Source organism: Bos indicus x Bos taurus, chromosome 4 (genome assembly GCF_003369695.1).
Source record: "Bos indicus x Bos taurus breed Angus x Brahman F1 hybrid chromosome 4, Bos_hybrid_MaternalHap_v2.0, whole genome shotgun sequence".
Classification (NCBI taxonomy): domain Eukaryota; kingdom Metazoa; phylum Chordata; class Mammalia; order Artiodactyla; family Bovidae; genus Bos; species Bos indicus x Bos taurus.
Genome location: NC_040079.1, coordinates 28,086,822 through 28,114,346, shown reverse-complemented (window position 1 = coordinate 28,114,346; position 27,525 = coordinate 28,086,822). Strand labels below are relative to the sequence as shown.

The 27,525-nt window shown below is 36.9% G+C and overlaps 1 protein-coding gene across 3 annotated transcripts in view; it reads right to left on the bottom strand.

Moving 5' to 3' along the window:
* ZNF800 (zinc finger protein 800) overlaps positions 1-25,620 on the bottom strand; it is a 51,107-nt gene extending 25,487 nt beyond the window's left edge. Inside the window, exons 1-6 of one of the 3 annotated variants that reach the window (XM_027539088.1) lie at positions 24,947-25,619; positions 24,358-24,476; positions 19,211-19,306; positions 8,181-8,324; positions 4,310-6,002; positions 1,309-3,089 (exon numbers count right to left, since the gene is read on the bottom strand). In XM_027539088.1, coding sequence (XP_027394889.1) covers position 3,089; positions 4,310-6,002; positions 8,181-8,324; positions 19,211-19,306; positions 24,358-24,418 — 1,995 coding nt within the window. In that variant the 5' untranslated portion in view covers positions 24,419-24,476; positions 24,947-25,619 and the 3' untranslated portion in view covers positions 1,309-3,088. Of the gene's footprint in view, positions 1-1,308; positions 3,090-4,309; positions 6,003-8,180; positions 8,325-19,210; positions 19,307-24,357; positions 24,477-24,592; positions 24,610-24,946 lie in introns of those variants that run through there. The other 2 variants (XM_027539086.1, XM_027539087.1) reach the window with 2 other exon arrangements.
* Positions 25,621-27,525: the final 1,905 nt, after the last annotated feature.

The following is a 27,525-nucleotide window of genomic DNA, read 5'->3' as shown; positions in this document are numbered from 1 at the left end:
TTTATTATTATTTAAGAATGTACACACTGTTTAAAAAGGTTTTGTTCTTGAAGCAGGGAGAAAGGGTGGGGGTGGCGGGGGGAGGGACATGAACCGCAAAAATGGTTACTGTGCATTCAAAGTGTATCTGCAATGTTAAACAATCAACACCTGCTTAGGGAATTCCACAGCAGTCTAATGGTTAGGACTCCACACTCTCACTGCTAAGGGCCCAGGTTTGAAACCTGGTCAGGGAACTAAAATCCCACAGGTAGCACATCATGGTCAAATAAAAAAATAAACAAAAAAACCACCTGCTTAGTGTCAGCCATACTCATCCAGTTCTCACTTGCACTATACAAACTTAAAAAGTTGAAGTGCAAGCCATACCTTTTATTGTTTTTCCTCTTCCACCAATAGAATTTAGGAGTAAAAGATATCTTCAGGGAAGAAGTAAGTTGAATTCTATAGAAAAACTGTTGATCAAACAGCAGCAAAGGTAGATAATTTGTACCCAGAGATAGATCTTAAAGTAAGGCATTCTTGATAGTTCTTTACCTGATTAACCACTACTCCCCCTCACTCCACAACAAAAAGTGCCACAAATACTTGCTTATACAGCCTACATGCAAAAAGCTTCCGGCACAAATTTCTTAGGCCTTTTCTCAAAAGCCTCAAGCCTGATCCTCTTGAGATGACAAAGCCCAAGAGTCAAAATAAAATCAAAAAGTTAAGGATGAAGACCAGAAAGGAATACGAAGAACAAAGAATTTCTAATCACTTCTTACATGTTCATTCTACTCTTCTTAACTGGTCTGAGTTCTCTAACTCCTATGTCGCCCATGATCCATTAATTTAGCTACTATGATAAAATATTCTTAATCTCTCCAGGCCCTTCTAATTTGGACAAGTCCTGACATAGTGGTGTTTTGTTTTGTTTTGTTTTAACTCTATGACCCAGATGAAATCTTTTTATAGTCCTTGGAACCCTTGATGCTCCCTCCTAAATTCCTGCTCTGTGGCCCTAATGTTATGACTGAGGAGACAAACTATGTGAATGGTCCTGTGAAAACAAGTGAGTGGAGGAAGGGAATTGCTGCAATTGGGCTCCACAAGCATCAGGCTATTTCTCTTTCTTCCCTACAGGATTTAACAAGTAAAGTAGAAAGGAAAAGGCTGGCATACACATGGGAAGCTGCAGCAAAGAGCTACCCCAAGGTTTTTAGGAATCCTCATTATCTTTCCGTTTGTTATAGGCAGTTAAGTCTGGAAAAATATCTTTGGAATATGTCTTGTGTGTGTAGGAATGCATAAAAGATAACACCTTGCAAAAGTCAAACATACAGGTTTAATAATGTGCCACTAATGAAGATGGTTTATAAATGAAATAACACCTACACATTTAGTTCCCTAAATATATTATGCTATTAATCATTAAAGTTAGACCTATAAGTACAAGTTTTCCATATGTGGAAAAGTAAATCTGTTTTTAAATTAAAGAGAAATTATCACTCTAACTCTTAAAAATAAAACGATCAGGATAAATTTCAAGTGTAGCCGCTCAGTCACTGAATAAATTTAAATTTGATAATAAAACATTTAAGTTTCAACCAATGCACCTTCGCTGAAGCACATTTAGCTGAAATAACTTCGAGTCTTGTTTATTTCCATCACATATAGTACATTTTTCCAACAAGAGCACGTGTACATTCAATATAGAACATTTCCAGCAAGTTACAGTCTTTCTACTTTCCTTTCACAGTATATTTTAGTGCAAAGCACTGGGAAGGGTAAATGCTTTTCTAGCTATAAAATCATTTTATTATGACCTTGTGGATCTTCAACATTTTAAATTTTATATAAAAAGTATATAGATGGACAGGGTCCCTCCTAAGTTCACATGTGAACCTATATAAAAACATGGTATATTCTCCTGCTGTACCTTTTAAAATTATAATTTGACAAAAATTATTTAAAAATAAAGTATTCCCTAAAAAATACAGAATATTGATACACAAAAACCTGCCCAATATTTCATTAAAGATAGATGTACTTCTGTTTTCCCTAAAATCTTGATTACAAAAATGGACAAAAATTTATTATTTTTTAAATTTTTCAGTAGGAATCAAATATTATCTAAAGTAGTCATCTAAGATTTTACTTGGGAGAGGGGGAAAAAGCAGGGTTTACACCCCAATCTTCCTTTTTTAGCAGTATTTAAAGAAATAAACTAATATTGTAAGAAGTGGTTGTGCAGGGATTGTCTGCATCCATAAAATTTCAGTAAGCTATTTACTACTGCCTTCATATTAACATCAGTAAATGTGCGGTCTTTAAAAAAAAAAACTGAAAATTTAAGTTGCATCTATCATTAAAGTGCTTTGAACGAAATTTAAAGAAATACAGGGGAATGTTTAATTTTCATAAAAACCTCAGATGTTTACAAATGAAGAATGTGATGATCCATGGGTGAAAATGAGCTGCAACTTTCCTGTAGTATAAATTTTAGAATGAAACTTGCAAACATTTAAGTGCTGTAGAACAAGTTAGAAATAAATGGATGTAAAAATAATTACAAATATTTAGCAGGCTAAATATTTATAATGTGCTGATATTAATTTATCTTTTGGTCCTAACATACACTCACTAGGAAATTATGTATCTGTACAATCCAGATAAAAATTCTGCCAAATGAAGTGGAACAAAACTAAAATCACTAAGATAAAGTCTTTGTTAATTAAAAATCACCAGTGGTGATATTTTGTTCAGGTTGTTGATCCCTTTAATCAACAAACTGTTGGAAAACAAAATTTGCACCATTTGTGTAGAAAATGTAGACCAAATGCACAAGGGTGGTTAGTTGATGGATTGTGATGACAGTACTTAATGTCACAGCTACTTGAAAGTGCTGGAAGAGGCAGTGCCTTAGAAACAAGTGGTTAGATGGTTATTATTTTAGTCAGAAACAGCAGTTACAGTCATATATTTATCAAAACTTTTTCTTTTTTTCCTCATAGTACCATCTGAAGATGTTTAGTGGTTCTAACACCAATTTAAAGTCTTTCCACAAAAATGAACTCCAAACCTTTTCGTACATCACTTGAAGTTATCTGAGGAGAAATGGGAATAAATGAACACTTTTGAGTTTACCGATAAAACCTTATTTTTAGAATTTTACAATAAATGACTTCTAAAGAATGGTTTCGTCTCAAGTTTTCCACACAAAAAAAATGTGTGATAGTCAAACCACAACATTTAACCTACTCAGCACTCAAACTAAGTATACTGCTTTAGAACCTGAATCCAAAACTACCTTAATACTAATTAAATATATTAAATGCCTTAATACGAGGGACACAGGTACTAAAGGTAAACTTTAAAAATACAGGGAGATTTACAAAAACAAGTACAGGGAGTCTACGCCTTATTTTATATTGCTTTTTAAAAATCTACATTTGTTCCAAAACCCTCTAAAAAAGTAATATTATTTTCTTTTTTCCCAATAGGGATTTTACTTTTCAACACAAAACCATAAAAAAAAAGAAAAAAAACCTACTTAATAATATTAACTATGCTGAAATGATCACCAAAAGTTTATTTAAACAAAAAGGTAAAAATAAAGAGGATCTGGGACCTAAACAATCACTTTCCATAGATCAAAACTAAAACACGGTAACTAATACATACTTCCAAGGAAAAGGAAAAATAATCCAAACTTTTGTTTATCGAGTTTTCCCCTTTGCCTGGAAGCACTATGTTAAACGTAAATAATAAATGCTAATTGTTCTAAATTCAATTTGGGGGTTGTATTTTTTCTGAGTGCAGCACTTTATTTAGCCATCACAGATTAATTTTTACAATAATTACAGTGCCTCAAAAGACGTTTTTCCTATAATTATCGCCTTCACAAATTCATTCTAATATACTTAACTTTCCCACAATGTATTAATTAGTAGACTAAGTCACTGAATCAAATTAAACCTGTGCAAAGTTAGTTAAACAGAAGACTTCTATTGTAAACATAAGCCAATATTAATGTATATATTTTACAACATTGAGAGGAAATCACTGACCCTGTGCCATCTATCTATAACTATATTGCATTGTCCTGTGGAAGATTAAGTTCTGAAGTTAACTTTTGTTCCCAAGCCATTGGAATAAAGGTCACTGAAGAGGTAAATGCAATATGCACATTACTCTTGCAGTTCCCATTGCCATAAGATATATGGAAGCAAACGTGTTAAAATGGAACCAGCTATAAATTATGGTCAAATGATTGTTTTAGTTCGATGGGGGGAAATAAAGCAAAACTCTGTTAACTGTTCCTCACCAGACAAGAGCCTTAGATCTTGTACTTCGGCCTTTGGTTTTGTTTCCTTCAGGTGAATTGGAAGCATTTGCCTTATGAGTTTTCTTATGATGCTCAAGATAAGTCTTTTTGGCAAATGCCTTTCCACATTTATTGCATCTGTGAAGAGAGAAGTTTTTTGTGACTTTTACTTCAATACCAACATCAGCTACTTCGTACTTTTTACTAGGAGAGTTAGAAGTGCCATCATGTTTTGCATCACTATGTTTTGCTTCGTCTCTCGAAGGGCCTCTTTTTGTCACTTTATTTAGAACAAAATCAATGGGCTTTTTTATAGCTCTGATCTCTAAACTGGCTGTTATTTTCCCAAGATAACGGGATGACTTTTTATGAACCACAGTTATATGTCGTATCACATCACGCTTCCGACGAGTTTCATAAGTGCAAAGAGGACACTTGTAGAATTTAACATAAATGTTATTCCCATCTGTGTGCAATTCAATGTGTTTAGTCAAGTTCTGTTTCGAAGTAAACTGACGTTTACAAAGTTTACAGTAAAGTTGCTTAAAATCAAAGCCAGCTGAAAGTTTTGGTTTCCTGGTTTTTTGCTGGCCACCTGCAGCAGACAGACTAGTTGATTTAGGGCTTTCAGAGTCTTGTTTAACTTTATTTTTCTGTGCTGCCGGTGTGTTCTTTTTTTCATTTGAATGATTTGTTCCCTTTAATTCATTCTGTGGAGAATGGGTAATGGAAGGGGGTGAAGATTCTACAGAATCTGCTGGTTCAACTTTAACTTTTATTTCTGAACTGCTGGCAGTATTATTGGGGCCTTTCTCTCTTTTAGAGTTTGTTCCAGAAAGAGTTATCTTGTGGACAATTTGCATATGTCTTTTAAGCATTATTTGTGAACTATATTTCCTCTTGCAAAGAAGGCATTTGCATGCAGTTAAATTGTATTCAGCCTTTGAAGACGACTTTTGTTTTCGAGTCTTAAAAGATTTTTTAGGAGAAACAGAATCCAGGAACAAAGGTTGCCCAGGCTTTGTTGCTATATCAGGAGTAATTGAATCCCTCCTTAGTCCTCTATGAACTTCATCAAAATGCCTCCTTACATTCGCTTTTGTAGCAAATGATTTATAACATACTGGACAACTCCTACTTAATGGAACTAGAACATTCTTACTGCGTCCTTTAGTGGACTGGTTTGGATTCTTTCGTGTTTCAATGTACTTTTTTAGTTCTTCCATCTTTTTCTTGTGTACTTTTCGAATGTGACGACGAACACCTCGTCTGGAATTGAAATCTTTTCTACAAAGACAACATATCAACTGGTGACCAAAATCAGAATTGTCAGAAGTTTCCAAGTCAGCCTGTGATTCCTGCGGTTGTTCATCAGATGGAGGTGCAACGTCATCTGCAACAATTTCAACAGGAGGGGGCTCTACAGTTTCCACCTCTGTGTCTGTAACTGGAACTGTTTTAGACTGTTCAGTGCTAGTTTCCTGTATTTGAACTTCAGGCTGTTCAGGAGTACTGCTTGACTCTGTGACTTCAGTGGGATTATCGGTCCTTGAAATATATTGAAACACTGCATTCTGATTAGTTTCTATAGGTTCTAGCTTAATAATGTATTCTCGCTTGTCCACACTTGGATATATGGCTTCTAGGAGGTCGTTTATGGCTTGGCTTTGTTTATCATTTACATCAGGAAGGTCTGTTAAGGAAAAAACAACATTTTAATCTGAAATAATTAGCCTGCTCTAGTCCTCCAATATTTTTACATGTATTATTAACCTGTCTTAAAATTTATTATTAATTTGTATTTATTTTTACAAGAGTATTATCTACTTCTCAGTATTTTATGAGGCTAAAAAACTAGTACTGATTAAATTAAAATTTGCTTTAATTTAAAATCTCATCATGGTACACAAATGTTAAGGAATAGATACAATCTGAAGAGCTACTTCTAATATAATTTTATATTAAGGGCCCTTAATATAAAATATTTAAGCAGATGGGTATCCCAAACAATAAAAATAATACTTCATATTTTTAGGCTAGCAAAGGAAAGTCAAAAGTTCTCATAACCCAAGATGGATAAAATACCATGAAGTATGTTAGTATAAAAATCATTTTTTTTTTTTAGAAAACATAACAGCATTCCTATTAACTTAATCCATAATAATCTAATCTAATTGTATGGGGACATTTGAACATCTTATGGAAAATGAAAAAGATTTTATAGGAAAAGTTAGAAACATAAATGATGATGTATAGAAGTGTTTGTTAAATTCAGTCCTATTACATGTCTTAACATGGCACAATTCTATTAAACCAATGATTAAAAACTACAAATTAATTCCAAAAACAGAGCTAGTTTTATTTTATTGTGCAATATAATTACTCTGTCTGTAGGCAACCTAACATTTCTACTGTAACAGAGTTGACTAATATTGGTTATGTTCCTACATACAATGCTAAAATCTAGCTACAAATACAGTATCAAATCTGATAACCACTTAGAAATCAAAAAATGACTTATCATTCTTCTAGTCTACTAATCTTTCTTTTTAAAATGGATAAAGTAGTGTCTGTAAGAAGAATACTTTCACAGAAGTATTTCTAGAATAAGTATTACAGAAGAATATACAGTAATCAGCAAATCCATTTATCTATTTCCCTCTAAAATTCAACTAAACTTTAGTCCACACCAAAGACTAACACAGAATAACTACCAGAAAGTTAATTAAATTCCTACTAGTTCCTTAATTGCAAGGTTAGATTTGAAACTAATTTCTAGACTGCCTTTTCATTTACATCTCAAGGATAAAAGAAGTATAGTAAAATCTAACAGGGGCAAGAAAAACTTCAAGACAAATATGAAATTTTTGTTTCATCTATTTCCTATATTTTAAATCACTTCATGCTAATAATTAAAGTGGTACTTTTGCTATTTGCAGTTTTGCACTCCATTCCCATCCCCAAAAGGTAAAGTTGAAAAATGCACAAAGTCCACAATGTAACTGAAATATCAAACTGACAAAATAACTTCTATGTTTTGTTAAGTCCACAAGAGTTAAATCCCTGAACAAAAAACAATGAAAGTAATCTATGACTTAATAAAATACTTTACGGAATTTATGTTAGCTCTTTAAAGCAAGAAAATAGTATCATTACATATACTGCAACTTAATCATACACAGACAATATACTTAACTCAACAAACACTTGGTTACACAAAAACTTCATTAGCGTACTACCTGCCTTCATTACATAAAGCTATTTCAGATTTCAGGTTAGCTTGCAACACAATCCAATTTCTGATAAAATGACATATCAAGTCAATTTCACTGAGAATAAAACTGATCTTCAAGACCCAGAAAACATTAGAAAGATTATCAAATATTTTTAGTGCTCTCCACAATACCCCAAAAATCAATTTATTTACTCATTCTTTGCTCTATTTTCAACCTTCTCATTTACTTAAGAAGAATCTAAGTAAACAGTGAGTCATATCTGGTAACAAGCTGCTAAGAAGTAAAAATACAAACACCCCTATCAAGCATCAATATTTTAATTTACAAAAATCCTGAATATAAACGGTGTAATTCACATAAACATTCAAAAACAATACCCAATGTTTTAATACAAATAAACGTAGTAAAAACCTAACTTCATTTGTCTTTAGCAAAATCCAAATGACAGATATTAAAAACTAGATATTAAATTATCTCTAAGAAACCAAATATATGACACTGAATCAAGTATTTTATTTTGTTCACCATCACTAAGTCATCTGTAACCAGGTACTGATACCATTCTAATTTGAATGTGCAGCTACAGTGTAAGAACAAACAGTAAACGCATAAAGGAACATATGAATACAACTTACTGTCATCCATCTGCAGACTTGGTGGGCAGTAGAATTTTTTATGGGTAATTAAATTTGGCAATCCTCTGAAGAGACTGCGGCATAGTTTACATTCAAAAATAGTGTCCACGTCTTTTAATAAAATATGCTTAAGTTGTTTAGTTCCTGAGGAAAAAAAGAGAACACAAAGGTAACTTTAAAATGTACTTTTAAACTGGAAAATCACTGCTGACAATCCAAAAGTGTGGTTTTACACCTTAAAAACAAAATGCAGGCACTGCCAGTTATCTACCACACTATACTCAAAAATAAGTTATAAACTACATTCTTTTTTTTTTAATAAATTTATTCATTTTAATTGGAGGCTAATTACTGTACAATAGTGTATTGGTTTTGCCAACCATCAATATGAATCCTCCACGAGTGTACACATGTTCCCCATCTTGAACCCCCCTCCCACTTCCCTCCCCTTACCATCCCTCTGGGTCATCCAAGTGCACTAGCCCCAAGCTCCCTGTATCATGCATCGAACCTGGACTGGTGATCCATTTCACATATGGTAAAATACGTGTTTTAATGCCATTCTCCCAAATCATCCCACCCTCGCCCTCTCCCACAGAGTCCAAAAGACTGTTCTATACGTCTGTGTCCCTTTTGCTTAAGGCTGGGTAATATCCCACTGTATATATGCACATCTTTATCTGCTCATCTGTCGATGGACATTTAGGTTGCTTTCATGTCTTGGCTGTAGTAAATAGTGCTGTGATGAACATAGGGGTTCATGCATTCTATTTCTTTCTTATGCCTTCACATAAGAATAATAATTTATATTAGACAGTCTGTCTTTTCTCCTCTCATATTCTAGCGTTTAATGTTGCAGATGAGAAATTCAATAATGTATGACCCTTTTTTTTTTATTTTGAAACTAGAACACTTTCTAACACCATACACAAAAATAAACTCAAAATGGATTAAAGATCTAAACGTAAGACCAGAAACTATAAAACTCCTAGAGGAGAACATAGGCAAAACACTCTCCGACATACATCACAGCAGGATCCTCTATGACCCACCTCCCAGAATATTGGAAATAAAAGCAAAAATAAACAAATGGGACCTAATTAACCTTAAAAGCTTCTGCACATCAAAGGAAACTATTAGCAAGGTGAAAAGGCAGCCTTCAGAATGGGAGAAAATAATAGCAAATGAAGCAACTGACAAACAACTAATCTCAAAAGTATACAAGCAACTCCTACAGCTCAACTCCAGAAAAATAAATGACCCAATCAAAAAATGGGCCAAAGAACTAAATAGACATTTCTCCAAAGAAGACATACAGATGGCTAACAAACACATGAAAAGACGCTCAACATCACTCATTATCAGAGAAATGCAAATCAAAACCACTATGAGGTACCATTTCACGCCAGTCAGAATGGCTGTGATCCAAAAGTCTACAAGTAATAAATGCTGGAGAGGGTGTGGAGAAAAGGGAACCCTCTTACACTGTTGGTGGGAATGCAAACTAGTACAGCCACTATGGAGAACAGTGTGGAGATTCCTTAAAAAACTGGAAATAGAACTGCCTTATGACCCAGCAATCCCACTGCTGGGCATCACACTGAGGAAACCAGAAGGGAAAGAGACACGTGTACCCCAATGTTCATCGCAGCACTGTTTATAATAGCCAGGACATGGAAGCAACCTAGATGCCATTCAACAGATGAATGGATAAGAAAGCTGTGGTACATATACACAATGGAGTATTACTCAGCCATTAAAAAGAATACATTGGAATCAGTTCTAATGAGGTGGATGAAACTGGAGCCTATTATACAGAGTGAAGTAAGCCAGAAAGAAAAATACCAATACAGTATACTAACGCATATATATGGAATTTAGAAAGATGGTAACAACAACCCTGTGTACGAGACAGCAAAAGAGACACCGATGTATAGAACAGTCTTATGGACTCTGTGGGAGAGGGAGAGGGTGGGAAGATTTGGGAGAATGGCATTGAAACATGTAAAATATCATGTATGAAACGAGTTGCCAGTCCAGGTTAAATGCACGATACTGGATGCTTGGGGCTAGTGCACTGGGACGACCCAGAGGGATGGTATGGGGAGGGAGGAGGGTTCAGGATGGGGAACACATGTATACCTGTGGCGGATTCATTTTGATATTTGGCAAAACTAATACAATTTGTAAAGTTTAAAAATAAAATAAAATTTAAAAAAAAACTTAAAAATATAAACTACATTCTAAGCAAAATTTTATCACTTGGATGTTAGGACACCTGAAACTGATGGTCTTTTTCTAATTCAGCAGCCAATCAACTCCTGGGATGTCTTGACAATGGTTCTAATATCTGCTTGATCATCACAATGACCTGGTAATAAAAATGTACATGACCCACTCCTGGAGATTCTGATGCAACAGACCTGGAGTGGTACAGAAGAATTAAATGCCACCTCAACCCAAGTTTTTGGCTGGTTCTTCCAGCTCTCTTTTGTACTACGAAGCAAACATGAAGTAACACATTTCCCCCTGATTACTTAAAGAAGGTCAAAACTGTCTCACAAGATTGTCTGTGCCTTTCTTTTTAAATTCAGCTCAAACTACTTGCGGTTCTGGGCCAACATGGGATTATGATCATTTAGTGGACAGTAAAGAATCTTTGGTCCATGGTTTTGAATTTTGCTTAGGTGTCTTAATACTACTAGAAATTTATCCAAAGCCTTTCTCCCTCAAATACTCACCCTAATTGCAATTAATTAAATATTCACAGAACTACTAAAGCCTGTCTTCCACTAGACTATAAATTCCAAAGTGGCCAAGACCAAGCCTGTCTTATTACAGTTACAAAGTTCTCAGCTCTAATAACACTGAATAAATATTCATTGAAGAAAACCACTTATCTACAGAATCTAACCATTATGACCGAAGATCAAAAGGCAGGCAGAAAATAAACAGCAACAAGCACTCCTGAAGTATTTAAAATAAAACACAAATAGAACCTCTTTTGTCACTACTTCCTACTGGTCTTTGACACAGGCAAATGGACAAAATTGATTTCTGTTCACTAATTAATGAGCCTTCAGTTTCTTCAAAAAAAAAAAAAAAGGATAAAAATATTGAATTAAATAGGAAAAAAGCAGAAGAGTCCTGAAAAATACCATGAAGACTATCCAGGTGCACAGTGACTATTAAGCTTTGGGACTACTAGAGAATAAACACAATCTCAGTAGCATAATTAATACTGTAGGATCCATAAAAGTTAAGCATTTCTGATTCAATCTTTTGCAATTTGTTTACCTTTAATTTTTAATTTTCATCATGTTGCATTTTATCATCATTTTGAAGACGTTAGCCTTCAAATTTTTATTGCAAAAAGATTACCACATTATCATAACTTTACTAAGTCTTTAGAGATTCCAATTCTGATATCATCTAGCTGTGTGACCTTAAAGCTGTGTGCACTTTGGTTTATTCATCTTATGAAACAAACCAAACCTATCTCGGAGAATATGAAAGAAAATATGAACCTAAATTCCAGAAGAATTAAATTATAAATCCAGATTTCTACTGAGGAAAAAATATATATATAATGAAATAATTTCTACCACTTCCTAAATCCAATTCAAAGTTTATTTCACCACATCATACTACCACAAAACCAGAAAACATATATTTTAAAAGATTCAGAAGATAACTGTGTTATTATTCATTGTGTAAAAGTAAGTTCACACACACACGTACACTTCTCTAGTCTATTTCACATTACAAAATATATTGGCAATAAACTGCTAATATATTTAGTTCATAGTTAACCTTATAAGTGACGGACAAACTATGAGAGGTAGGCTGATGATAAAAAACACTTTAGATAAACTTGTATAACTGATCTACATATAATTCTTAGTAAGTATAGGTGAGTGTATTACCAGACAGAAGAAAACATAGGAAAATTTTGCATATTTTAATCCTAAATTAAAAAACCAGCTAGACCCATACTACAAATTCAATTCTGCCTTTAAAGATACTAAACTGTTTAAAAGGATTGAAGGACACAGAAACAATCTGAACGAGGTTTAGCTATGACTAGAAAGTACAACATGAAATTATACATAAAAAACGTTACTTGTGAAAACTTAAGACTGCATCCCTAAATCAGGTATCATCTACCAGGTTATCTCAATCAACCGTAAGAAAAAAAAAAGGTATTTGATTCTAACCTTGACTAATTAATCTTAATTATCAGATCACAAAAAATACTCTACCACCCTCACACCACTTATGCACACACACACACACACACACACAGTTGTGCTGATCCAAGCAAACCAAATTTCTTTCAGGTCCTTGGATTCACCAAATTCTCTCACTGTTCACGCCTTCTATGTTTCTTTCTCTCTGCCTATGACATTCTCCCTATTTCCCTGGTCTGGCCCACTTCTAATAATCCTTCAGATTCCAGGTTAGGTGTCATTTCATCCAGGAAGCCTTCTCAGACCCCTCCTGTTTCCTGTTAAGAATTCTTCCCCTATACTCCTGGAGTACCCTGTACACCTATACTATATTATCTCACTATTTTGTGATTAGTTACTTTTATCTCCATTAAACTGGAAACTCTAAGAGGGCAGAAAAGATACCTTTGGTGTTCACCACTGTATTCACAGCTTTCAGGACCACGCCTGATGGGCATTTGTTAGACATACTTGTGAGCTCTCTCTAGGTTTAAGAAAATCTTCCCTATAAATTTTTTTAAAAGTCTGTATAAAGTTAACCAGAAAGTCAAAAATGCGACCTGAGTGATTTTCCAATTCTGCTTATATGTATTACAAATGAGAAAAATAAGATGTGCCCTCATTTCATAAACACAGGTAAAAGTTATTCCTTAAGTTGGTTTCAGTTACCATTTAAGGTTTTGTTGGTTTCCCATGGGGACATAATGGCTTTATTCTAATCAGCTACCATTTTCTGATTGCTTTGCTCACTAACAGTTTGACACAGCCAACCAACTGTGCCTCTGCCAATAGTTAAAACCTACTATAACCTGAAAAAAGAGACAAGACAGCAACCAAAGTTCACCCAGACAGCAACAAAAATTCCTCCACAACTCTTAATCCTGAGAGAAAGAGAGCCGTGCTGCCTTACTGCTAATTATTCCTTTTCCTATATTGATAACTCTCTTTCTCACCTTAGGTTTTTAAATCATCTTAGAAATCACTACATACTACTTACAAACCGTTTACGTAGATCATCAATTCAGTATCTTTTGAGAAACCAGCCCTCCAAAGAGAAGGCTTTTGAAGCCTGTAACTAATTAATGAACATTTCAGATTCTCACACATAATGGGCGCTCAATAAAATTTAAACCTCATCGAAGGTTTAATCCTGTGCTAGCAATTAAAGTAAAATACACTGTATATACTGATATAAACGTTTAAAAAAATTTTTTTCAAAAAGAATCAGTATTCAATTTCACATTAGGTTATATGTCAGATGCTTGACGTAACATAATATTAATTCTAACTCTTCTGTGCTAAGAGACAATCCTCTGAAGAGGCTGTAGCATAGTTTACATTCAAAAATAGTATCCACATGTTTTAATAAAATATAAGTTGTTTAGTTAAGACAAAATGAAAGTGAAGTCTCTCAGTCCAGCCTCTTTGTGACCCCATGGACTGTAGCCTACCAGGCTCCTCTGTCCGTGGGAATTTCCAGGCAAGAGTACTGGAGTGGGTTGCCATTTCCTTCTCCAGGGGATCTTCCCAAGCCAGGGATTGAACCTGGGTGTCCCACACTGGAGGCAGATGTTTTACCATCAGAGCCAGCTCATCAGGGAAGCCCAAACAAAGAGAAGTTTTCCTCTTCTCCCTTAATATACTGATATGTTGGTCATTCAATGAACAACATATCAGTTGCAGCAATAACGGTTTTAAGTTGCATCAGTAACAGTTTTTAAATAGTATACTGTATGCTTTATTGTTGATTCACACATGAACTCAGTTTCTTTAGGATGACTGTTGAACCACAATATCATTCCCAGCACTGCAAGCAAATCTGTAATTCCTGTCACACCTGCTGAATTCCAAGACCAGTATGAAGGGAATTTCTAACTGATCATCCATCCTTAATATAAGAAAACTTCAAAATTGTTCTCTTAAAACCACTACCTACAAGGGTTGGTTAAAAAAAAATTACTAAGTTAATTATGAACACTGCAACATGCTACAATAAATTTATAAGCAGAATGAAATTATTTTAGTGCCTATCTGGTGAAACATTTGTTTAGTCTAACACACATTTATTGAACACCTATTAAATACCAGGTATAATGTTATTCACTGAAGACATGAAAGTGAAGGATATGATCTATGCCCTTGAGAAATTCCCAAACCAACACGAATGGCTGCTCTCCTAGGAACACAGCCTCAGGTGAGATGCTTTGAAGATGAATGTAATAACAAATAAAATAAAGCTACATTTTTCTTATCTATCCCCAAAATATGCAATCTGATTTTAAATTTCCTACAATTGCTATGTATCAACTAAAAGCAAAAAAATCCATCATGTAATACAGCAGATATGTACCTCTGATAAGTCATACTTTGATCCCAAGCTTTTGCTTACAGAATCAGGACTTGGGCATCACCATCCAGTCACAGTTTACATTAACTCAGAGAAATGTCACTTTAGCAGTAAAAAACAAACAAAATCTCTAAGAAACTAAAGACCAAACTTAAAATTTAGTTAGATAACGACAATAGCAAACATCACACAAAGCCAATTCTCACTTTTCACTATAATTTACTCCTCCCTAAGATTCAAAAAAGACACTGTTTCTTGCACATCGTAGTAGTGTATTCTATAGGTAGTGTCTTTTTCTATAATACAGTTGACCTTTGAAGGAATGCAGGAGTTAGGGATGCCAACTCTCCATGCAGTCAAAAATCCACATATAACTTACAGTCCTCCTTATACTCCCTTTCTTCATATCTTCAGTTCTGCATCCTGGGATTCAACCCAATCAACCAAGGATCATCTGGTACTGTAATATTTACTACCGAAAAAAATGCACAAAAAGTGGACCTATGCAGTTCACACCTATGCTGTTCAAGTCAATTGTATAATATTGTAAAAAGAGATATATTTCAAAAACTCAAAAAAAAGATGCCAACTTCATATTAAGGGCCAGTTTTGAATACTGAACAAAATGATTATCCTCCCCTCTTCCCATTTTTCTGTCTCTAACCTTACGGCATACCACAGCTTCTTTGCCTCTACCAGAAGACTATGAGACGAAGAAAGAATATTAATTTCAATTAAATCAATTTTTATATATGTTATGGAAATACATCTTTTTGTTATTTAAAATTTTGTTTTAGTTTGGGCAGAGAGGATGGGAAAAGAAGGAAGCTAAAATAAAAGTTAACAGAGGGAGGAATGGATTTGGAGTTCGGGACTAGCAGATACAAACTATTATATAAAGAATGGATAAACAAGATCCTATTGTATAGCACAGGGAATTATATTCAATATCCTATAATAAATCAAACTGGAAAGGAATATGATAAAGAATGAATATACATATATACACATATATATAACTGAATCACTTTGCTGTATACCAGAAACTAACATAACAATATAAATCAACTATATTTCACCTTCAATTTTTTTTTTTTTAAAGTTAATAGAAAGGAGGGAAAATTGGAAGACAAAAAGTCACTGACATGATCCTAGAAGTACTGACAGAACTACAGAAAAGCTCAAGCAAAAGGCAGGGAATAGTCCAGGTAGTACCTGAATCCTGGCTTCAGAGCAAACAGCCTGTCTCAAGTCACCCAAGCATCAGAGATTTCAGAGTAGAAAAGCTGTAGGTAGGTGCAAAACAGACAGCCTTCTAAAAAATATAGGATATTTATATATGAACAGATGTCAAAACAACAGTAGAATGTACTGTTTAAAGCCAAAGATACCTAAATACCCAGTCAGCTACCACTTGTATCAGGAAGAAAGTTAAGGGATATATTCTCATATATGGGTAGAGGGTCTCTGGAAGAAGACACAAACCATGTTATTAGTACTATCTGAGCAAAGATACTTATTTCTATATTTCTGTATATCCTTTCATATCTCTGTATTATTATTTTTAAGCCACAGGTATATATTACATAGGACTTCCCAGGTGGTTCAGTTGGCAGAGTCTGCCTGCAATGCAGGAGACACTGGTTCGATTCTTGGATCGGAAGATCCCCTGAAATAGGAAATGGCAACCCACTCCAGTATTCTTGCCTGGGAAATTCTATGCACAGAGCCTGGTGGGCTATAGTCCATAGGGTTGCAAAGAATTGGACATGACTAAAGCCACTTAGCACGCACACATACATATATTACCTAGTCCAAAAAGAAGTCTATTCAGATTAACTTTTAAGTCAAGCAGATAAAAGTAGAGATTACAAGTCAAGAAGTATTTGTAATTTAAAGCCAGAGAAAGAGTCCAAAGCAAAAGCTGAAGTAGGAAGCAAAGAAAATGAGTCAAAACTGGTCAAGCAGTCAGTACAACCAATCAGTACAGCACACATGAGGCTGGTGGACCTAAAAAGTTAAGTCAACTCCTTCCTCAGCCTTTTATGAACTTCCAGCTTAGGTAGGAATACATACCAGGTCACAGAGAGCCCGGTATAGGCAGGAGACCACAAATCCCTTAAACAGAGCTGATACAGGAGTTGAAGACAACTATCTGAGCTTGAAGATTAAGAGATATCCTAACACATCATTACTGCACAACCTGGCTGAGCTTCTGAATGTTAACAAGAGCAAAAGCATGACTTCAAAGTTCTATCTTCAATTATCTGCCAGATACAAAACACCACTATAGCTCTTTAAATGAAATGTGTGTAACCAAGCCATTATGGAAACAGCCTAGAAAGAGATTAGTCACTGAGGGGCTGCTTGGGAGAAACCTACAAGTCTCAAAATGACAAGGTATCTTAGACCCTGTCATGTGGTCCAAACTTCTACCTCATCCTCCCAAGGTTTCAGTCAGCAGAGGCTTAAATACCTCTGTGCTAAAGAAGAGCTACCTTAGGAGACCTGAGATTATCCAGATATGTAAGAGATTACTATCCTCAGGAAATCAGAATTACTTAGCTATGAGATACACTAGTGAAGTAAAACAGTCTTTTTTAATCCAAAATTAGTTTCTTTGTACCATTTAGCGTATTTCTAAACCATCTCTAATTTAAATAATTGAGTACTTAGAATTTATAGTATTTTCAAAATTTGTTAAAAAAAAAAGCTCAGAAGGCAAATTTGCCAGAGACATTTTAGAAAGAGCACATTATCCATTTCACAGTCCCTTCCTTAATCTTAGTAAAGAAATGGCAAACACAGAAAACCAATACAACCACAGCGCAGTGAGAAAACAAATAATTTCATTTTTAAATATTCACCTTCCAAGGTTAAAAAATATATATATTTGGGGTACAAGATCTTGTTGAAAAGGAATTTTTTTTCAAGATAAAGCACAAATAAATGAAACAATTTTAACTTCTTAATCAAATAACATTGTAATAAACTGATATAGTAAAATTTCAAATTGCAAATTTTTAAAAAAGAAACCTAAGGCGAAGAATATAACTAAGTGTGAAGTTATTATCTTCATTTCCATGATATGAGAAAGAACAAAAAGAATTTTTATCTCTGTACTAAAAGTAGCTAACAGAAACTCTTACTGCAATTAAAAACTAACCATTTTCCTGTTATGCCAGAAACATACTTAAATGTTGCCTCTAATTAGTAAAATTTTAACTGTATTTACCATAGGAGAATTTGACCTATTAGTTATTTCCATTAACCAAGGGCAATTATCAAAAGTAAAAGGCAATAAAAAAACACAATAAAATATGTTATACCACCATCCAGCATGAGCACAGGTATCTGTTATAGCATACATGAAATACTGATTTAAATACATAAAAGCAACGCCATGAGGATTACAGATGAAAAGTGTTAAGAAATGACTCTCAAGAGTCAGAAATTAACTTAAAGGAACAATCTATTTTTTAGAATCCTAAAATAAATCAAATGTATACTATTTCTCTTTAAAATGATTTAAAAATAAATATCTTAAAAAATTTCTCATCAATACAAGTGGCTTCATATAAATTCTCTGAATCTCAGAATTTTTTCATTAAGATATAGTAACCTTTAAAATAATAACAAAAGGTATTCTAATCCTTAAACTTAGGATATCCGTCACTTAGGTGTCCATCAGTCATGTGCGTTTGCTAGTTCATACTTTATTTAATACCCTATAATGTCAAAGAAGCCAAATCCACAAGTGGTGGACAAGCGGATATAAGAATCACAACAACCTAAGACCTTACTGGTAGGACTTCTAATAGTTCTCAACCACTTATACTTAGTGAGCAATACCTATTTTAGAGTGCTGGATTGTAACTGCACAAATATACTTATTATATATCCATTATTATAGTAATATAATGGAAAGAAAAGCTAAACAAATATATGTGAAGATATCAGGGCTAGAGTAAGTCTTTTTTCTATCACATGCTCTACTAAAGACAGTGAAACTCCAGGGTTAGGTAGGAGATGGTGAGTTACATAAACAGAGATGATAAAGTAATTAATCTAGAACAAGAGACATCTCAGACATTCCGAGTAAATAATCTACCCTGCCAAAGCTCATAAAGACCTCGTATAATTTAGTACTGTCTTCTGAGAGTTTATAAAGAACATGCCAAAAAATAACAATGAATCTTTAAGAGACACTTTACCAGTAAATATACCACATATTTCTTTAAATCATTCTGAACACTTTTTAAATTAGTATATAATAATATAGTACTGAAAAAGAATTTCTAATCAAGCAATATTTACTCGTCCACTTTTTTAAAATGACAAAAGTATATTATAAAGAAAATCAATGTATATATTTCATTTTTTAAAAATTATTTCTAAGGATTTCTAGGTAATTTTAAGGTGAAGATTGAAAATACATCCTAAAACATTCATACCTGATCGAAAGCACTCAATTATTTGCTGAATACCAGATTTGGATGTCTGTAGTGGTTGCTGTAACAAAGGAGCATCTCCAGGTTCCAGGATATAAACTACATGGAAGACAAATACCCACCCCAATCCCCACAAAAAAGGGTTATTCAAATCATTTACTATTGAAGTAAAACAATGGTTTGCTATAATCATGTTAAATGACAATCACACTTTTTTGTACGTATTTCACCATTAGCTTTAAGGCAAAATAAAATAATGGTAAACATATAACTACAATTTTTCTCAATTCAAGGTAAAACTAAGCCTCCTATGCATTAAGTTCAACTGCAAAGATCTATTTTGGTGTTATTTAGTACATATTAGTCATATTTGCCTTTTTATTCCCCTTGAAGAAGAGCTACTACATTTAACCAAAATTCTAGGGCAATAATAGCCTTGCCACCCCTCATAAACCATTTCAAAACTCTCCAGACAATCTAGTACAGCTCTCTGGCAATTATGAGAGCAAAACTCAAAAACTACTGCCTAAGGAAAGAACTGGTCAAGTGCACAACTACAGATGTATAAGAATGTTCACTGCAGCACTCTGCAGCACTATAAATAATTGAGAAAAATTTCAAACAACTTAGAAGTCGCTCAGAAGGAACCAGACTAAATAAACTATGAAATATCCATACAACAGAATCTCTCACGGCTATTACACAGCATGAGCAAGACCTACATGTACTGACAACAAAGGATGTCAATAATACATTGTTAAGCAACACAAGCAGGTTATAAAATACGATATCAAATTTACTAATATATATTTCAATAGCTACAGAAATAAATTTAATGTATATGTGTGTTTATGTATAAATGCTAATATAAACACAAAATGTCTGGTGGGACAGTGGGATACCAAGAAAACTTAACAAAGGTTCTTTCTGTTGGATCAGGTTTATAGAGGTGATTTTCACTTTCTGCCTCACACTTCACTAGCCCAGGCTTTTGGAAGTATGCATTTTAGAAAGAATGCATTTCTTATAGTAAGTAAAAATAATATTCCCATTGTAAATATACAGAGGTCTACATCATCCCTGCTTGCCAACACTCAGATTATTAGTATAAATATATAATAAGTAAGGTTATAGTAATAAGAAACAAGGTAACTGAAAAAGAAAACTGAGTTTTCCATTAGACATCAGGTAGAGACAGTTGTGGTGGAGAAAAAGCAGTCATTTTAACCACTTCTTTTTTCAGTATGTTATAATGTTTTACCATCTTTACCCAGATGATGTTTTACCATCATCTGCTCAGTGCTGAGAAGATAAGGAGGGTTACTTCAGTAATGGGTGCTGCTACTGCTTCAGGGCCTGGGCCTGGAAAGCTCTTAACTGTCTGATAAGGGGGATAAAGCCTGCTGTGCTATGTGTATAGACACACCCTTAGATTCTCTTCTAGGCTTCAACTCTTAAGTTCAGTGTACACAAACAGGAAAAACTGTGTCTCAGGAACAAATCATTCCATTAAGCAAAATTTTCCCAATTTTAAGAGACACTTTGGGGGTATTTTAAAAAACATACACACAAATACAACTCATTTTGAGAACATCTAACATTGGCACTAACCGCAGTGGTTAAGGAAAGATTCCAGACCTGGACTGACTGTGCTGAACTCTTTTTTGCCATTTACTAGATACAGCTAGGGTAAATTACACTCTTTGATTTCTCTATTCTTATCTCCAAAATGTGAATATTAAAAGTATCTAAATCATAGAGTTGTGTGAGGATTATATTAGCTAATGCAGGTTCCTGGTTAAATCAGAGCCTGGAATACAGTAAAGACTCAATAAATGTTTTATCACCATTAACATCATCTACAAGTCAACTGCTTTCCTGACACCAAAAATGAAAAATCTTTTTCAAAATCTAAGAGAAGTAGAATTCAACCCCTTAGAGAAACAGCAGCAAATGTTTGTAAATAGAGTGATGATATCATTTGGATTTGATGAATCTCTTTCTAGTATTTGTACATTCTAATAACCAATAACTGATTACAAAAACTAATAAAAGATAGGATGGCAATTACACAATTTTAAAAAGTCCCAAGGTCTGACTCTCCAACTGGCAAGAATTCTGTAAAGCAAGAATGAAAAAAGAGTAATAAATAAGGGAGAAATATGAGAAAAAAATGGAAACTTCTCTTCAGCAATCCCTTTCCTCATTTAGGTACATGCTCCAGAAACCTTCCACTAATTTCCACTTCCACATGACAACACCATTTTAAAGCTAGAGCAAAATTTTGTTACCCACCACCATCACTGGTACCACCAGAATACATACACATCCTGAGACACCATTCAAAATAACCCCAGGGTTAGTTTTGTTATGAGTGGACATATCCACCTGGTATACACATCTGTGTAGGTCCCATTTCTTTCTTCATTTGAAAACATAATCTCAATCCTAAAAAAACTTTGTATGTCAATATTTTATAAAATTTCTTGCATATCCTATCATGCCTCCCAAGAGCAGGTCACATGACCATTAAGGAAAAAAAACAGCACCTCCCTCCAGCCAAAAACCCCAATGTCTCAGAGGTTAACATCTTTCTTTACATCCTTCCAAGAACACACTTCCCAGAATCACCTACTTGCATTAAGAGTCTCTCCTCCCTTAAAACAAGCCTCTTAAGATATTCTTCAACCTAAGATGTCTGAGATTTGCTTACAACTAATAGTGAGTGGGGAAGCAGTTGGAGGATAGAGAAGGGAACTGTGGTGAGGGGAGAATACAGATCAAAAGCAACTGTCCACGTACTCACATACTGATAACTGATGGAGCTGTGTGTTGGTTACGTAAGGTTCCTAAAGCATTCTACCTTTGAATGTTTGAAAATTTCTCTAACAGAAAAACTTTCTTAAAGCATAACTAAGAATATACTTTACATACACTGATAGGCTTATAACACCACCACTCACTACAAATTGATCCAGCGTACTAAGACCTCCCCAGAAACACACTGCTCTCTCTCATTCAGGAACTCACCTACTATTCATAATTCAAAAGGACAGATTTCTCCGCAGAGTTCATTAAAAGAACTTCATAAACATAACTTCACCTTCTTCCCTCCATCTGAGAGCAACCTCTTTTAAAAGTACCATTCCTATTCCTCTCAATACTGGAAACATCCTCTCACTTGGTCCATTATCTTCCTGTGAAATAATGACAATTAAAACTACCTCATAAGTTACACTTCTACCTTTCCAACGAACTAAACCCTCAGAAAGTGCTTACTTCTAACTAAGAAAGCAAAGAAATACCAACCACTTTTGACCTAACAGTCTGAAAAATAAACTGCATGGGAAAAGTTTCTGGCAAAATAAAGCTGAATTTTTAAAATTAAAGCGACTTATCTGACTTTGTGTTAATGAGGGAGGAGAAGAAGCACAAGTTTCAACACAAATTTAAAAGTTCATCTCTGTGAAGACCAGTTAAGTAACTCCTAATACTATATTAAAATAATAAATACTATGTCACCCCTTTCCCCCCCCAACACCCCACACCCCACCCCACCCCCCCCCCCCAAAAAAAAAAAAAAGTTCATCTCTGGAAAATATCTTTAAAGTATCTAGAAAACTTTATCAGAATACACTAAATAAGGTATGGTCACAAATTACTTTATCCATCCATCTCTTTCCACTCAAAGGTTCCGTGAAGGAGTGCGCTTATCTGTTGTGTTCACCACTTATATCCCCGTTGTCTTGAACAGTGCCTAGCACCTAACTGGTGCTCAATAAAGACTTGTCAAAGAAAGAAATGAATGACAAAATACATTTCTTCCTAAGCAACAAGCTTTAATATGATTTAATTAACTAATTCAACTTAAACGACTTCTCAAAAAAAATGGAATAAAAAGATGGGGGCGGGGGGGCAAGAGTGGAAGTATAAGAAGTCATTCACAGTTTTCTACTTCAAAACTAGCAAAATCCATTCAACAATTGGTAAAACATAAGGGATATATATTCACTTCAAATAAAATGTGCAGCAGAAAGGAGGATGAAAGGTAGGCAGATCAGGGAGCAATTGAATAAACACTGGATTCCACTCTGGGATTGCCTGTTTTATTAGCAGAGGGTGTTATTTTCAGCAAATTGGTGGGGATAGGATTATAATACAAATTTTATTCTAACATGTACGAAAGTTTCCAGAAAATAGAAGTTCTTCCCCTTTAACACCACCATTTTTTCCCCACTAATCAAAATGTACTCTAAATGAACCTCACTGTGACAAAACCAAGTACTGGGTGCAGTTAAAATACTCCAACAAGAAACAAGCAAAAGTACTAAAAAGTCTTGGAACTTTTATATCAAAAATAATGCTCAACAACTGCCTTTGAACTTAACAGAACAGCCTTTAGTTGGTTTAGTGACAGTGTGTATTCAAGGATTCTCTTTTTAAGCTGTACCTCTAAATGTTTGTAATAATGCACAAACTTCTAATAAGCAGAAAAACTATCAATAGTTTATATATCACGTTTTCTTAGTGTTCTAATACTCCTTGTGAGATTCCCAAAACACCTTTTTAGTTTCATAGTCAAAAAATATCCCTTTAAACAATATCCTAAAAATATTTATCTTAAATAATCAGATTTTGCAATCCTGTGTTCTGTCCATGATCTTTAAGAGGTCGCACTTCGACAAACTTTCCTTAGCCCAAACTAATGAGCTTAAACCTCATTCTTAGGTTTAAGCATTATTCTCTTTCAACACTATTTAAGCAGAAGAAATTTCTAGTTTTTAAAAGTTTCATAAAAATAAATGCTAGTATTCTAATACTACCTATTTTTTCCTTTCTCTTCAGTTTTAACCATTCACAGAGCATGAGGGTATACTACTAGCTACAAACTACCTTGAAAGGGAAGGAAAAGGGATTGAGTAATTGATCTTGTGGAAAAGATTTAAGGTGACACCTGCAGTACTTTTTTGAAGGGATCAAGCAAGGGAGACCTCTTGTTTGTACAAGCTTTTAGCTTCATAACTGGTTTTATGCTGGGGGAAATTATAGCCTGTTTAGTTAGGAATGACTTCTTGGGGAGGAAGAAAAGAAAACAGAGAGCAGAGTGGCTCTGATGGAGACCGAAGACACTGGAGAAGAAAGGGGTATACCTGGTTCACAGCATCCGTGATGATGGTGGTCAGTCTGACAGTATTTGTCCCTTAAAGGCATTTTCAGTGGGCGCGACCTACTTTCCTTTCACTGTAAGAAGCTCTTCATTGCGGCTTGGCTGTTGAAAGAAGCACAAACCCGTCACTCGCCCTGAACTTCCTGGGGGGGCTCTCGCTGCATTTTCCAGAAACGTTCCCTTCACCCACCCTTCGCTTCCCCTTCAGCGCCCTGTACCTTCCTCTCCAACCGAAAAATAAAAACGCACGAAGGCTTCACCAGCCCGAACTCCCGCACAGGTTCATCGCCCTACCCGGAAACGCAGCCCCGGGCGCGCAGCGCAGGGCGAGGGCCTGGCCGGCTGCGCGGGCGGCGGCGGCGGCCTCGCCTTCCCGGGCGGGCGCGCGCGGAGATGGAGGCGCGGTGCGCAGCGGGCACGGCCAGCGCCGGGGCCCGCGGGGCGGGGGGCGCGGCGGCAGCCGAGGGGTAGCTCCCGCCGGCGCCCGGCCCACACCGGCCCTCCCGCTACGCACGTGCGCTGGGGTCTCCCTGGCAAAGCCCCGGTCCCCCAACCAAGTGCGCCCAACTTACTGAACTCCTGGGGCGGGCCGGCGGGCGGGCGGAAGGAAGGAGAGCAGGCCGGGCGGCCGCGGGGACAGCCTGGCGTGGGAGGCGGCTTCGGGCCCCACCTGGCGCAGCCTTGGCGAACCGCGCGAAGGGACCGGGGTTCGGGCCCGACGCGCTCCCAAAGAGTCCCCGCCGGCGCTGACGCGGAAGCGCCACAGCTCACCACGTCCCTCCGCGGCCCGAGGCGACGCGGCGGCTCACGGCGTCCCTCCGCGCTGTGGAACTGGGCGGGCGGGCGGCGCGCGGGCGCAGGCAGTTGACAGGAGGAACCGCCCCGCAGCCGCTGCTGCCGCCACCGAAGGAGCTGGAACCGAAGAGGGCAGGAGCTGAGGCGCCCCTCGCCCGGGCAACGGCTGCCGCCGGAGCCCGGCTCCCCCCAGCGTCGCTCCACCTGCAACGGTCCCTCAGGCTTTTGGAGAGGGGCGGGGAAGGATGGGGGTTTCCCCCCACCTTGGGCCCTTGTTGGTAGTAGTTGTTGTTTCAGGAAACTTTATTAAGTCAGTCTCTCGCTTTCTCGGTCTCCCCCTCCCCAAAGAGCCTGAGCTACCGCCGCGGAGCGAGTAGGAAGGGGGAAGCAGAGACTCTCCGGCAGCGACAGGGAGCGAGTGACTGACCCCGGACGGAGATGGGGCGAGGGCAGGAAGTGACAAGCTCTCGGAGTGGGTGGGGGGAGTGTGGCCGGCACGCCCGGGAGCGTCGCGCGCATGCGCCCGGCCCGGCGCCCCCGCCGGTGGAGAGGCGACGCGCGGCGGCTGGGCAAGGAGAGGGAGACCGGGCTGGTGGCGGGGGGCCGACAGCCGGGTGTCTCCGACCCGCGGCTCTCTCAAACGTCTCCGGCGGACGGGGAGCCGAAGTCCTGGGCTTCGCCGGCCAGGAGGTGCGAGGCCACTGGTGCAGTGGTTGGGCCCGGGAGACGGGCTGCTGGGCAACCAAACTGTTGCTATCGCTTTTCTTTCTTCGGTGGAACCGAAACCGGGAGGCTTGGAAAAGAAGGGGAAAGAACTGTAGGAAGAGGTTTCGCAAATGCGTAAGCCGTAAATCGTGGTGATTCCGAAAAAGTTGTCAGCTCATTTATAAAGGGTACAAGTGGAACTTTTTTTTTTTTTTCCCCTAACCCAGCAATTACCGAAGTGTGCCTCTCAGAGCTTTATCAGGTCTTTGGGAGGAAAACAGTCTAGTCCGGGAAGATCGGTATTGATCGCAGCTGCGCTCGGCGTCTGGCATCTGAAGGTGAAGTTGGGTCACGTGGGCAGTACTCACTTTTTCTTCTCTTCGGCGCTTATCCTGCTTGGAAAACCCCCCAGGATCGCAGTGGGCTGTCAAATTCTGCAACCCGGTGTGCGGGTGCTCGGGGGTGGGAGAGCCAACTCCCCCGCCTTCTCCCCGGCTCCAGAAACAAAAATGAAAATTTTAAGAAAGAAAAAGTCCATTTAAAAAATCACCCGCCCTCCCCCACGATCCACTGAAAACTTTCATGATTAAGTTGCTGGTTTTCGGATCCGTGAAAACGTTTAGTAGACAGGTTCTGATGTATTTTGGAAGAACAATCGAGTGACTGAAATCTATTTTCAAAATTCAGAGTTTGTATTAGGTCCAGTAATAAATGTGTTACTGTAAATACACTGAATGGAGCATTTGCATAGGTCTGAGTGATTTTAGCAGCCTAATAATACGGGTGACAGGAAAATGATACAAAAATGATCTTTTTAAAAAGGAATTCCACCTGTTCATTCTGCACACTTAACTGGTCACTTTAGTATGTTTGATCATTTTTATCTGTCCCATTGTCAAGCAATACAAAACATCAAACTAAAATGAAATGCATCTAGGTGTTGGTGAGGGCGGTCCAAGAGGGGATATGTGGGTATATATATATATATATATATATATATATACACACACACACAGCTGATTCACTTGGTTGTTATATGGCAGAAGCTAACACAACATTGTAAAGCAACTATTATCCCAATTAAAAATGAAATGCCACAATTTCTAAAAGTAAAATAAGCTGCACCCACATGATAGTGTTTGTCATACAACCAATAAAATATTTTTCTAATATTTTCATGCTAAGTCTCTTCAGTTCATTTCAGTCACTCAGTCGTGTCCGACTCTTGCGACCCCATGAATTGCAGCATGCCAGGCCTCCCTGTCCATCACCAACTCCCAGAGTTCACTCAAACTCATGTCCATTGAGTCGGTGATGCCATCCAGCCATCTCATCCTCTGTCGTCCCCTCCTCCTGCCCCCAATCCCTCCCAGCATCAGAGTGTTTTCCAATGAGTCAACTCTTCGCATGAGGTGGCCAAAGTACTGGAGTTTCAGCTTTAGCATCATTCCTTCCAAAGAAATTCCAGGGCTGATCTCCTTTAGAATGGGCTGGTTGGATGTCCTTGCAGTCCAAGGGACTCTCAAGAGTCTTCTCCAACACCACAGTTCAAAAGCATCAATTCTTGGGCACTCAGCTTTCTTCACAGTCCAACTCTTGCATCCATACGTGACCACTGGAAAAACCATAGCCTTGACTAGATGGACCTTTG